Below are 13,757 nucleotides of genomic sequence, written 5' to 3'. Positions count from 1 at the left end.
AGCTGATTAGACTTTCTAATGGCTTTGGTCTTGTCCAGACAGCATCTTAATTACTTGCGGACATCAAATGAGTGGAGTGCTCTCTCACTGTCATTTTGGGGAGAGGGGAAGAAGGTGGGTAAATGAATAGATTGATTGAGGGACAGCTCATTGACCACTTTGGGCATGAAGGAGGGATTGGTGCGAAGGGTCACCCTATCATTGTGGAAGATTGTGTACAGTGGGGATGCCATAAATGCTTGTAGTTCAGAGACCCTTCAGGCTGAAGTAAGGGCTAACTAATTGCACAGTCTTCCAGGTGCATATCTGCAGAGAAGCAGAGCTTTCTGGTTTAAAGGGAGCAATGGTGAGTTGCTCCAGTATGTAGTTTAAGCCCCAAGGGGGGGGGGGGATAGGTTTCCTTAGTGGTCTGACCTGCAGAACCCCTTTCAGGAATAGTTTGACTTCCAGCCTGGAAAGAAGAGGTGGATCCATAGGTAAGCAGTTTGAAATGGCAGATAAGTAGACTTTCACTGAAGAGTATGAAAGCTCTGATTTTAGGAGCTCAAGCACATAGACTAGGACTAGGGGAACATCTACTTAGAAGGGGTCCCTTTGACTTTGGAAACAACTGGAAAACCTTTTCCATTTTGAAACATAGGATCTTCTGGTAGTGGGTTTCCTGGCCTTCTACAGGATGGATAGCATGTCCTCCGAGTACCGGTGTCTGAAATGGATCAGGAGTTCATCACCCACAGGGTTAAGCACAGCATTTCCAGGTGTGGATGAATGAGAGATCTCTTCTGTTGTGTGAGCAGGTCCACCTTGTGAGGCAACTTGCGATTGCCCTTGGAAAGAGATAGAAGAAGGGGAACCAATGCTGCCTTGGCCAATAGGGAGTCACTAGCAAGATTTTTGGCTAGTCCTTCTGGATTATTAGAAGGACTTTCTGAATGAGTGTGAAGGGAGGGAAGGCATAAAGAAACAGTCCCTTCCATGAAATCGAGAAGGCATCCACTCTCCAGGCTAGTGGGGAGCAAAATAGCTGCAAGTGTCTGTTCTGGGGGGAGGCAAACAGATCTAGCTGTGGTGTGCCCCACTGGTGGACAATACCCAAGAACACATTTCTGTGCAACATCTACTCGTGATGCTGAGAGAATGACCTGCTGAGGGCAGCCGGTTGATGGTTGTCCTGGGATGGAATGTAGACTGCCTTCAGTGTGATATTGTACTGAGTGGCTAGCTCCCATGCTTGCATTGCAAGCCTGCAGAATAGGTGCGATCTGGTCCCCCACCCCCGTTTATTGATGTACCACATCACAGTTGAATTATCTGTGAAGATTTGGACGGGGCCTGACTGCATTAGAGGAACAAAGGTCTGTAGGGCTAGAAGAGCAGTCATCTCCCTTACATTATAGGTTTTTTCTGGAGGGAGGGCTCCCACTGAGCCTGCACATTGAGGCCGCTCACAGTGGCTCCCCACCCTAGATCTGAAGCATCTGTCTGCATGCACTGCATTGGTTTGGTGGGTTGCAAAGGTAGGCCTGGATTCTGGTTTACTTGTGGGATCCACCACCTCAATTCTGTCTTCAGGCAGGGTAGGAAGGGTACCTGAAAGTCCAGGGGGTGTTTGTGTTGTGACCAGACCTTTTTTTAGGTACCACTGAAATTTCCTCATGTGCAGTCAGGTTAGGGGTATCACAGGGAGTGTACCTGCCATGAGGACTAGAAGACAAAAGAACTGCCTGGCTGAAATGTGGCTGACCAAGAGTAGTTCGTGGAAGTAGTTGACTAGAGAGTGGACTTTGTCCTGAGGAAGGAAAGGCTTCAAGTCTGTTCTTATCCTGCAGTCCAGGAAGGTTTTGTCTTGGGCTGGGGCGAGGGAGGATTTTGTCAGGTTGAAGGTGAACCCAAAGTTCTGAAGTAGGGACACAGTGAATAGTAAGTGGTTCCTGAGAATAATTTCCTCTTCTGCTGGAATGAGCAAGTTGTCCAGGTAGGGGTAAATTTATATGCCTTTTGTTCTGCAGTAAGCTACTGCTGGGGTTAGACACTTTGTGAAGACCCTTGGTGCAGTAGAAACGCAAACACCTTCTGTAGTTTGGCTGAATGGGTATGTGGAGGTATGTCTCCTTCAGGTCCAAAGTGGCCGTGTATACCTTAGGTGGCAATAGTGGAAGAAGGATTTGAAGGGATAACATTCTGAATGAAGGGACCTTCAGAAAGAGGGGGTTTAGTGAGGACAAATCCAGGATGGGCCTCCAAGGGCCATCCTTTTTTGGTTCCAGAAACAGTCTGAGTACAGCCCCACCCTTCTTGGCCTGAGGGGACCCCTTTCTATAGTCCCTTGTGCGAGTAGATCTTGGAGGATCTGGGGAATTAGATGTAGCTGTTTTTTTTGGGTGGGAAGGGAATGCCTTGTGGTAGGCGATTTTCCTACCAGGTCATAAAGTACCCTTTTTCCATTACTGCTAATACCTAGCGGTCCAAAGTGACTTTTTTCCATATGGGTAGATAGTTGAGAGGGGTGGGGGTGAACAGAAGGTGATTTAGAACCAACAATGCATGACTGTCTATCTGGAAAGGGCCGCCTGGGGGCAGGTTGAGGAGGGGCTGCCCTTGGGAAAGGTGCTTTTCTAGATAATTTCCTGTGCCTAGAGGAGGAGGAGGATGTGGCTGGAGCCCTCCTCATAAAGGTGGCTTTGGCAGGTTAGTTTCTGTAAAACGTGGGGATGGGTGAGACCAGTAAATGTTTCAGGTCCTGAAGTTCTTTGCTTTTTTCCTGGGGTATTTTAAATAATTCAGCAGACTGTTTGCCAAACAGAAATTTGCTGTCAAGTGGTGCATCTAGAATTTTTGCTTTTAAAGTCCTCAGAGAAAGGCTGAAGCCTGAGCCAGGAGTACCTGCGCAGCACAGAGGGTGAAGCTGCAGACCTAGCGGAAGCCTCAGCCACATCATAGCTGCACTTTATAGAGTGTCTGGCAACCTGTGATGCTAAAGACAGCTTACATGCTACCTGAGACTTGTTAGGAGAATCAGGCATGGAGGAAAGCAAAGAAGTTGTCTGAGAAACCTAGTCTAGGGCATATTTGACCATGTGGGCCTGATAATTGATTGCCCTGAAGGCCAGTGTGAAAGATGTGTACATCTTTTTTCCCCAGTATGTCCATGACCTTGCTGTCCTTGCTTGAAGGCAGAAGGGAGGAGGAAGGTATTTGTCTGGATTGTCTATCTGGGGCCACTGCAATGACTGGAGGATCTGCCATAGGTGGCTTAATGAGGTACTTGTGGTCATCAGGGACCTTGTAAAGCCCGTCAGGTCTTTTGGGAGCTGGGGGCTGTGATTCAGGGGTCTTGGAGGCCGATGCAAATGCATCCAGGTAAGCTGGAATCACAGGGGGAATAGCGGAGGGGGAGGGTGACTCTACTTGAAGTAATTCCTAGTATCTCTTTTGAAACTCAGTCATCTGTGTGGCATCCCACTTGAAAAACTCCCTCATTTTGGAAATTGTTTCCCCCAAAAGAAATATCTTTGGGGGAGTCTGCCTCCAAGAAGTAGTAGTCCAGAGGGGAGGCTAACTGGGATGTGTAAGTCAGAGATCCATCTGCGGAGGAAGAGGAGTCTTCCTCCTGAATTTGGGTGGGGGGAATAGAATAAGCTGAGGCTGGCCTAGGGCTGAGAGAGCAGGCACGGTAGCAGCAGTAGAGGCCGTCGGCCTAAAAGCCATAAAGGCCTGAACCAAGGACTGTGAAAATGTTTGCCAGTCTGGTTCGTCTTCAGTGGGAGTACACAAATGTTTAGTTTTTGCTTCCTCTTAAGAGGAGTAGTCTTAGTGGTAGTTTGAGGAGAGGCAGGCCTAGTATCTAGCGTTTGGCCTGTGAGAGAAGATTCCTTTTCCATAACTGTTGGTGGGCATCTGGCAAAGCCTGGTTCTCCCTCGACATCAGCCGAAGCTGATATCGGAGCAACGATGTGCCAACTGGGGATTCTAAGGCAGCTTCCACGAAGGCACCCACAGAAATCGCCAGTTCTTCCAAATGCACCTCAGCCCCTAGATCGGTAGCTGGCAAGACATCTGACATCGGAGGGACAGAAGCAGTAGGTCTTGCAACCTTGGCCTTCTTTTTTAGGTGGCTCCACCATGTCGGCTGACTTGGGTTCCATGCCTAGGGCTACACGCTTTAGTCATTGGTTTTCAAGTTAAAGTTTTAGGGCTGCCAGACGACTGTGAAGAGTTTTAGGTACAAACGATTGGCAAATGCTGCAGGTGATATGGTTGTGTGATTGGCCTAAGCAGAACAAACAAAGTTCATGCAAGTCCTTGTGAGGAATCTGGCAGCCGCACTTACATTTCCCCTTTCTAGCTGTCTAGCTGACATCTGCTACCTAAACAAAGGAGCAACAGCAACCAAAGCTGAAGCAAAAGAAATAAATTCCCCAATGGGGTACTTATCTGAAGACGTCTTCTGAAGCGTGGAACAAAGCATTCGACTGGGGCAGAGAGGTTCTGAGGACTGTGCATGCAGATGTCACATTTAAGGCCCTGTGTGTGACATCCCACACACCTGACAGCAACCAGGTTTAAGCTTTTGCATAGGAGCTGGACGTTTGGGTCGCCTGAAGCATAGGATCTTACAGTAAGAATACTGCAACATGAGAATAGAAGGACATATATAGTTGGGGGCTAATTAGCAGGGGACCTCCATGTGGGGGTTGCAGAGAGGCATATCTCTTACAAAATAGTTTACATTTTTTTTTTTTTTTTTTTTTTTAGTTATGATAGGTTGCTGATAAACCAGTTGTGTTCAATCAGCTGCCATTCAATATGATGCAGTTTGTATAAATATACATCAAAATATATATAGAGAGAAAGAGGCAGAGAAAAGTAGACATATACACACACTATATACATTATATATATATAAACAGAACTTGGGATCCACTGCTTAATGGATAAAGTGATAGTTTTCTGGAATCTATTACCAGAGACAGACGTCCTCTGTACATCAAAGGATTTAAAGAATGCCTGGAAGAGAGAAAGGAAATGATGAGACTGGGGTGGGAAAAAAGCAGCCTCTCTGGGGCTAGCTGTAGCAGTTGTGTGAGCCTGATAGACCAAACCACTTCTTCTGTTGGCACTTTTGCATGTTCAAAATCATATAACTGTGGCTGTAAACTGTCAAGACTGAGGTTAGAAAGGACAACAGTTAACAGTTTTATCAGATGAATGAGAGCTGGTGCCATAGAACACTATATTATGAAGCAGAGTTCAAACTGATGACTGACTAAAGAACAACTGAGATGGAATGAAGGAAATTGTTCTCAGACAAGGCAGCCTTAAGGGTGGGGACAGTGTTAAGACCCTACAAGATTATTAACAATGAAAAATAAAGAAACCTCGACTGATGAAGCTGAGGAGTGGTACACTTCTGTTTTAGTTTATGTACACTAGTGATGGCGAACCTATAACATGCATGTCAAAGGTGACACACCAGCGATCACCAATACCAGACACTGCTTTTGCATTCATTGCTCAGGTGAAGTGCATCGAATTATTTTGTGCCAGGAGCCAGTTCAACAACACTGCTGCAGAGGTAACCTCAAAGACTTTTCTGGTATACTTTCTCGACACAGTTTGCAAAGGGCAGGGCTGACATTGTTTTCTCATCTTGGTTACTCTTCTGCAAAGGGCAAGTAGTTTGCATTTCTAAGTGTGTGCTGTGTGCTGTTTTACATTCCTCTCAATTGCCCCTCTTAATTCCTCCTAAAACTGGTGACTTTTTACACTTAGTAATGACAATAATTATATTTATAGACTTATTTTACTTCAGAAAATGTACATTAAATCACGTTCATTTTTTTAATCTGGCAGTCTTAAAAAGACTGCCAGATAAAAAAAATGAACGTGATTTAATATACATTTTCTGATGTAAAATGCCTATAATGTTCATTTTTTTTTATCTGGCAGTGTTTCAGATTAATAGCACTAGTAGTTTAAAACTGTCTATGTCTCTTATTTCTAGATTTGTCCTTGATTCTGTTCAGATCTATCCCTGATGTATTGACAGCTATGCTGCTTTATTTATTTATTTTTGTTTGGGGGTAGGGATGACACACCAGCAGAGTCAAGTTAGGCATTTTCAGAATTTTTGACACGCCGATCCCAAAAGGTTCACCATCACTGATGTACACCATGCTTTTATCATCCACTAGGTAAGGTGCAGTTTCACACCACATATTTAAAATCAGTAAAGTGAAAAACACAAACACATAATCCAAATTAAAAATGACAATACGTTGCTACCCTTTCAATACATACTGCTTAACTGTTTTCACTTGATGAATTAAGGACTACACCTTATAAATACATTATCTTTATTTAAAAATATGTTTTAGGAAAGAGAGAGACATTATCAGAGGTTTTTAAATCTTTTTTTCCCTCTTTATAAAGGCATAATAGCCAATTCTTCTAAATGATTAGCATTTACTTATGTACTTTGTAACCCTGACATTTGTTGACATTCTGTTAACATGTTTTTAGAGTTCTACAATATTTTGGAATGAGAGCTGGGAATCCAATCATTCAGCACATTTACCCACTGCAGTTACTTATCCCAGTTAATGTGTATGTATGGTAAATTTAATTTCTGTACAATGAACATAATTGTGATGCTCAAGCTATTAATACAGCAAATATATACTTTTATCTTCTGACTTTTATGTGGCTTAAAATACAGTGAAGAGCCTGGCAACCTCAGACAGCTACATAAAAGACAGTAACTGGATGTTACAAATGTTCCAAAATCAATGCAAAAATGATACATTGTAGGGGTTCGGGCACTTGACAATTACACAAAACACATTAATACAGTGCCTAAAGAGACAGGGACAAAACAAGAATTAATTGTATTAAATGACAAATGCTTTAAGATGGATGTACTATATACTGCACTCATTAAAAGGGCCCATCATCTGCAAGTTTACAAAACATTAGCAGTTCTGAAATAACAAGTCTATCTACTTAAGACATAAACAAATAAGCATATGCCCTGTTAAGCCTTATGTGTTAGGACAACATACAAAGTGAAAATGACTGTTGATTTCAACACTAGGATATCTTCTCTCTTTTACGCAGTGGTTCATTTCTCTATTTTTTTTTTGGGGGGGGTGGGGTTACAAAATCATGACTTAACACCAAGTCAGTACTCGCTACACCTTTTACTTCAGGACCTTAGTATCTATCACTACTCCAGTTAAACAGTCCAATAATTGCCACATAGTGGCTTTAAGGGTAAGCCTACTTTCTAGGCTTAAGACTCACTTTCTATTCATTGTGTCAACAAGTATAAAGGCATGCACTGTCACGTGTGCCCTGCCAGTACACCTGATTACCCAAAATGAAACTACAACAGCTCCCTCAAGCTTCTGTCTGGTGAGAAGTTCATCAGAAAAGATTCAAACCCCATGGAATGGACAACTAGTTTACCTAACAACCCCTCATCAGCTCTCCAAACATCAGAGGGCATTTCTGAACCCAGGTCACAGACTACCTGTAGCAGCATTATTAAGCCACTCCAAAACAACTTTCTTGCAATAATATCATTACTTTGCTGTGGCTGCCTTGAAAGCTATATTACAGTGTAATATAACATGTGGTTCAGAAAATGCCATCACTTTAATCTGCACAGCCATCTCTGTTAATAATGCACTAGTTACAAGAAGTGCTATTTTTTCTTTCTTTTTTTATCCACAACAATGTGGAAATGCTGACCTTACTGATGTCTGTTGCAGCTTTGAAATTATAGTTTGATGCAAATAAATGCATATGAAAATAAGTTCTGTCAGCAATATTATTTTACGAGATGAGTACAGTTAAGTCTGATGGTTACATGAAATGCCCAGTGATTAACTGCTAGAAAAATATGCACCTTGAGTCTTATTTTAGATTGCCATTTTTAAAATAAACATCACTTGGTAGTGGAAAGCAAGCCTCAGAAATACAGACAGAAGCTTCTACATATAAGTGTTCATATTATGAAACATATTACAATCTAAATACTGGGCTGTTCATACAACTTAAAGTTTCTGGCAATAAAGAGGATGTCAGCTTAGTACTTCAGCAGATCAGGGTTCAAATCCTAGTGTCCCTGCATACGTACTGCTTGGACGTGAGCAGTCCTGGCATCATTAATCCAGTGGTCCTGGGCTCATGTCAAAACACAAATACTTGAACCTAGTGGCATAAACAATTGTTTTTAAACAAACCAATTAAAAAAAACACACACACTAAAGGAAATAACATTCAGAAAAAGGCAAACTATAAGCTAGAGTAAGAATTGCTCCTTACTGCAAACTAGTGCTAATTACTTTATAAATTTTACTCAACATTGAAAACTTCACTCTACATTTCATGGAATAGAAAACTGCATGTAGTTTTCTGCTTACTAAAAATAGTCTTATACTATATTTTTGACAAATGAAGTAGACTGTGTTCCCAGTTTTGCCAAGAGTTACTGGCCTTGAGGATAAGAATTTGAATTCAGTTTCTTCAAATTATTAAATGCAATCTGACAACTGTGTGTCTTGTTAAAGACAAATCAGTTATAAAACTCCATACTTTTGAGTCCAAGTTTGTCAGTTTTCATGGGCAGCATCCCGCAGTGTATGTTAGACTGTATGAAAACTAACTGAATCCTTGGAGAGAAGTGTGTTTGTTACTTCCGATTTTACGAAGACATTGTTTGTAAAATAATTGAAAGCAGCATCTCTGTTGTGTAGAATTAAAGGAGAATCTCCACTCAGATGTTCAGCTCAAGATTTTGCACAGCATATCGAGGATTACAGTTAAACAATTGCTCCTTGGTTTCATACCATATACTGAGGGTTGCAGTCAAAGGGTGCTTCTTGATTGAGTACTGCTTAGTGTTGATGCTGGCATGTTATTTTTTCTTCCGAATGTTCCAAGAGGTCCATTATCTCTCGAATAATAGCCTGCAATGCACGGCCCAGCTCTGCTGCAGTGTATGGCTCCCCCAAAGGAGGAACATGAATAAATGCTGACCTACCATGGCTCAGGTACAATGATGTATAATAGATGAAATCACACAAATATCTGAAATTTGGAAAAAAAAAAAAGTCTTTAATAACTTTTTCTTACCATCAGTTTATCCATACATGTAGTTTTAGTCCATTTTGTCAAAATATTAGCGACAATGAAAGTACAGTTGTGTACACTTACCATAAATGAAGATGTTCAAGTGTATTGACTGTTGCAGTCATTACATTTGGGTAATCCTGCTGGTAGGTTGCCCTCAGTCGGCCTGAATTCTAAAGTCTTGGGTCCTGTGTCGGTTGCTGTCGCCCCTTCCCTGACGTCAGGTCGTCAGGGGTATAAAAGATGCAGCCGACGCCATTTTCTTCAGTTTTTCTTGTCCCAGATGTCAGGTGCCCCCTAAAGGGTAGCAAAATTTATGTATATATATATATTTATATATATAAAAACACATGCACCAATATAAACTTTACCTTCATCTACAAGCAAATACACCACATAGGTTGTATAAATCAGAGAAGGAAAGATAAGTTCCAGCAGAAATAAGGGGGATGGTGGGTGGGTAACCTGGACTGGAACAGTGAATACACTCAAACATCTATATTTATGGTAAGTGTACACAACTGTACTATGTTCTTCGTGTTTCACTGTTGCAGTCATTACATTTGGGTAGATTCCCAAAGCTATGGTTGGGAGGCTGGAGCTAAACAGCATTAGGAGCAGCTATGAGACCCTGCAGAACAGCAGTGGCAAAGCCTGCCCTGGATTTACAGTAGAGTGGCAGATGGTAATGCTTTGTAAAAGTGTGCACTGAACTCCAAGTAGCAGCTTCTAAAATGTCTTTGGCTGGTACCCCCCTGAGAAAGGCTGCTGAAGTAACTGCTGCTCTGGTTGAATGTGGCCTAATGCCCTTAGGCACTGGTTTGCCATGCTGTAAATAGCAGAAACGAATGCAGTGGCATATCCACTTTGAAATAGTCTGCTTGGAGATAGCCCTTCCTTGTGATCCTGCAGCATATGCCACTAGTAATTGCTCTGTCTTCCAGAAAACTTTGGTTCTGTCCAAAAAGAATCTAAGCTGTCTGTGCACGTCCAAAGAATGCAGAATTCTCTCACCCTTGTTCTGTGGTTTTGGATAAAAAGTTGGCAAATGAATAGCTTGGTTAAGGGCTACACTGGACACCACCTTAGGCATAAATGTTGGGTTTGTCCTCAGAGAGACCCTGTCTGGATAAAAAATGATAAAAGGTTCCACAGCCAAGAGTGCCTGTAGCTCTGATACTCGTCTTGCAGAAGTTATTGCTAGGAGCAGAGCTGTTTTCCAAGATAAAAAACTTTACATCAGCAATAGCAGCTGGCTCAAAAGGAGGCAGGGTGAGTTTTTCCAAGACATAGTTGAGGTCCCATGCAAGGTATTGGTGATCTTCTTGGAGGCCTTATGTTTTTGGCTCCTCTGAGGTACTGCCTTAATAAAGGATGAGAAAAGATTTGTAATGAGCCGAAATGGCGGAGGCATGAATTTTAATTGATGAAAAAGATAGGCCTTTGTCCAGCATCTCAGTTAGTATTACAAAATCTGAGGAATATCTGGCACAGCTGTATCAGTTCCTTGTGTCTGGTTCCAAGCACAAAATCTCTTCCATTTTCCAGCATAAGATTTTCTAGTACTAGGCCTTCTGGCTTCCAAAATGACATCCATCACAGCTTTACTGAGAGGTGTGCTTTGTATGCCTACATTATCCGCCATGCTGCCAGGTTTAGAGTCCTGAGTTCGCTGTGCAGGATCTGATTGTTTTGTTGGGACAGTAGATAAGGTATTTGAGGTAAGATCCAGGCTGGGCACTGAGACAAGTTCCTTAAGATCGGACACCAGTACTGGCGGGGCCAGTCTGGGGCAATCAGTATCATCTTTGGCTTCTCCTGTCTGACCATTAGGAGTAACTTGGGGAGGAGAGGCAGTGGAGGAAAGGCATATACTGATAGGTTTTTCCAGCTGAAAGATAGGGTGTCCACTTTCCATGCTTCTCTGTGATAAGTCCTTGTGCAGAATCTTTTTAGTTGGTAGTTGTGAGGGGAGGCAAATAGATCTATGTCCGGGCATCCCCATTTCCTTGTTATGCTGAAGACTTGTGGATCCAGCTGCCACTCGTGGGGATCCATGAGGTTTCTGCTTAGTACGTCTGCCAGAGTATTTTCCTTTCCTGGCACAAATTGCGCCTGCAGATAAACTTGTTAAGTAATTGCTGCGTCCCACAAAGCCATGGCTAGTCTGCAAAGGGGGTAAGAATGTGTGCCCACCTGCTTCTTTATATACCACATGACCGTGGTGTTGTCTGTCTTTATCAGTAGTTGTCCCGGATGAAGTAGGTCCTTGAAGGCTGTCAGGGCATTTTGAACAGCTAGCATCTCTTTTTGATTGATATGCAGATGCATTTGGGTTGCGGACCATGTGCCCTGAATGCATCTTCCTGCCATGTGGGCCCCCCAGGCATAATCTGAAGCATCCATTGTTAGGTTTTGCCTGGCTGGGGGTAATGTGAATGGCTGTCCCTTGTTCTGGTGACAAGCCTTCGCCCACCATAGAAACTCCTGTTGCAGGCAAGGAATGAAAGTAATCATAGTTTCCAGGCTGTGGCAATGTTGAGTCCAAACAATTTTTAGGTACCATTGAAGTTTCCTCATATGCAGTCTTGCATATGGAATTAGTAGGATGCAGGATGCCATTAAGCCCAAAGCCTGCAGAATTTTTCTTGCAGATAACTGGGCCTTTGTTGGCAAGACTTTGAAATAGGTAGTCAGTTGCCTTTGTTTGCCTGGCGTGAGATAAGCCATCTGGGCAGTTGTATTTAAGCTTGCACCCAGGAATATTATCTCTTGAGAGGGTACTAGTTTTGATTTCTTTTCATTGACTGTGTACCCTAGGCATGTTAGAAGTCTTTTCACAAACTCCAGATGCTGTAGAAGAATGTCCTTGTTCTCTGCTTGAATTAGGCAGTCGTCCAAGTAAGGATATATTTGTATTCCTCTTTGTCTGCAGAATGCAATTACTGGTGCCAGGCACTTTGTAAAGACCTTGGGAGCAGTAGATAAGCCAAAGGGCAGTGCAGAGAATTGGTAATGCATTGAGCCAGCTTTGAAACTGAGGTATCTTCTGCATGACTGCCTGATTGGGACATGCAGGTATGCCTCTCTTAGGTCTAAAGTCACAAGCCAAGCCTTCGTGCCCAGCATGGGCAGAAGCTGCTGCAAGGTCAACATTTTGAATTTTGGTATATCCAGGAATGTGTTTAGAATAGATAGGTCCAGTATTGGTCTCCAGGCTTTGTCCTTTCTGGGTACCAAGAACAGTCTTCTTGAGTAAAATCCTTGTCCCTGCTCTTGCTCTGGTACTTGTTGAATGGCCCCCATGTCCATGAGGGATGAGACTTGTTTTTGTGCCTCTGCCCATTGGTTTTTTGGCAGATCTGGCCAACCATTTGCCTTTGGCAAGGTATGGAAGTGGAACTTGTAGCCTTGTGACACTATGCTTAGAACCCATTTGTCTTGGGTTATAATCTGCCAATTTTGAGAAAAAAGCGCTATTTTTCCCCCTAAGGGTGCTGCCAGGAGATAAGTGCTTGGTGCAGGCAGGGGGAAGTCATTGGGACTGTTTCCTGTAAGGTTATGATTTGTCTTCTCCACTTTTGGAAGTAGAAGCACCCCATTGCTTTGACCTGTATGAACCTTGCGCCTGGGATCTGCTTCTAGGGCGTCTAGATCTGCCCCTTTGAGGTTTGTCTGACACAGGAAAGGACCAATTCTTTGCAGGCCAGTGTCTACTAAACCTAGGTGGCTGTACTTGTAAAAAATCTTTGACAGTTTGCATTGATTTAGCTTTGTCCTCCATTTTCTTTAATACCTCTTCTGCCTTAACACCAAACAAAATAACATGCTGTAAAGGTGCATCTAATAATTTAACTGACATGATCAGGCAGATTTTGTTCCATTAACCAAGCACGCCTCCTAATTACAGAACCCGTAACTGCGGCCCTGCAGGAGGCCTCTAGAGAATCAAAACCACATTGCAAAGTATGCTTTCCAGCTTGTTCATCTGCATGCAATAAATCCTGCATTTCATTGTTTTCTGCACATTCAGAGTTTAACAACATTTTCTGTTTAAGCAATGCCATGACATGTTGCTGATATTTGAGCATATGAAACTGACGATATTTGAGCATATGAAACTGACGATATTTGAGCATATGAAACTGACAGTTTAAGGCCCTTATAGCCAAGGTAGCAGATGTGTAAACCTTTTTTCCCCATCTATCCAGTGCCCTAGAATCTCTGTCAGAGGGGGTAGGGTTTTTTGCAGCAGAAGCCTTAACTCCTTTGGGACCCTCTGAAATAGTTTCTGGGTCTGCAGGAGGGTTTTTGAAAAGGAATTTATGAGAGTCAGGAACCCTGTTATATCTGTCAGGCTTAACAGGAGCTGGAGGTAAGGAGTCAGGGGTCAGGCTAGACACTGAAAACACATCATCTACAATGTCTAACACAGGTGGAATGGCTAGAGGCCTGTGTTGAGGTAGTAAAAGGAAGTCCCTGAGCCTCTTTTTAGATTCTGAAAAATCTTGGCTCTCCCAGTGGAAGTGCTCCCTCATGGTATGCAAGGTTTCCTCAAAAGAATAGTCCTCAGGAAGAGAAGCTGAAGGAACAGATTCTTCAGTATCAGAATCCTCATGGGG

General features: G+C 42.9%; 1 protein-coding gene across 2 annotated transcripts in view; it reads right to left on the bottom strand.

The window, feature by feature from the left end:
* Positions 1–6,339: 6,339 nt before the first annotated feature.
* PGPEP1 (pyroglutamyl-peptidase I) overlaps positions 6,340–13,757 on the bottom strand; it is a 383,139-nt gene continuing 375,721 nt past the window's right edge. For both annotated transcript variants that reach the window (XM_044053836.1, XM_044053835.1), the window contains exon 5: positions 6,340–9,093. In XM_044053836.1, the coding sequence (XP_043909771.1) occupies positions 8,901–9,093 (193 nt within the window). In that variant the 3' untranslated portion in view covers positions 6,340–8,900. The remainder of the gene's footprint in view (positions 9,094–13,757) is intronic.

The sequence above is a fragment of the Protopterus annectens genome, chromosome 13.part0, assembly GCF_019279795.1.
Source record: "Protopterus annectens isolate FY-2018-M chromosome 13.part0, PAN1.0, whole genome shotgun sequence".
In the NCBI taxonomy this organism is placed as follows: Eukaryota; Metazoa; Chordata; order Ceratodontiformes; family Protopteridae; genus Protopterus; species Protopterus annectens.
The sequence above is the reverse complement of the archived record's forward strand: the minus strand, read 5'-3'. Positions and strand labels throughout refer to the sequence as shown.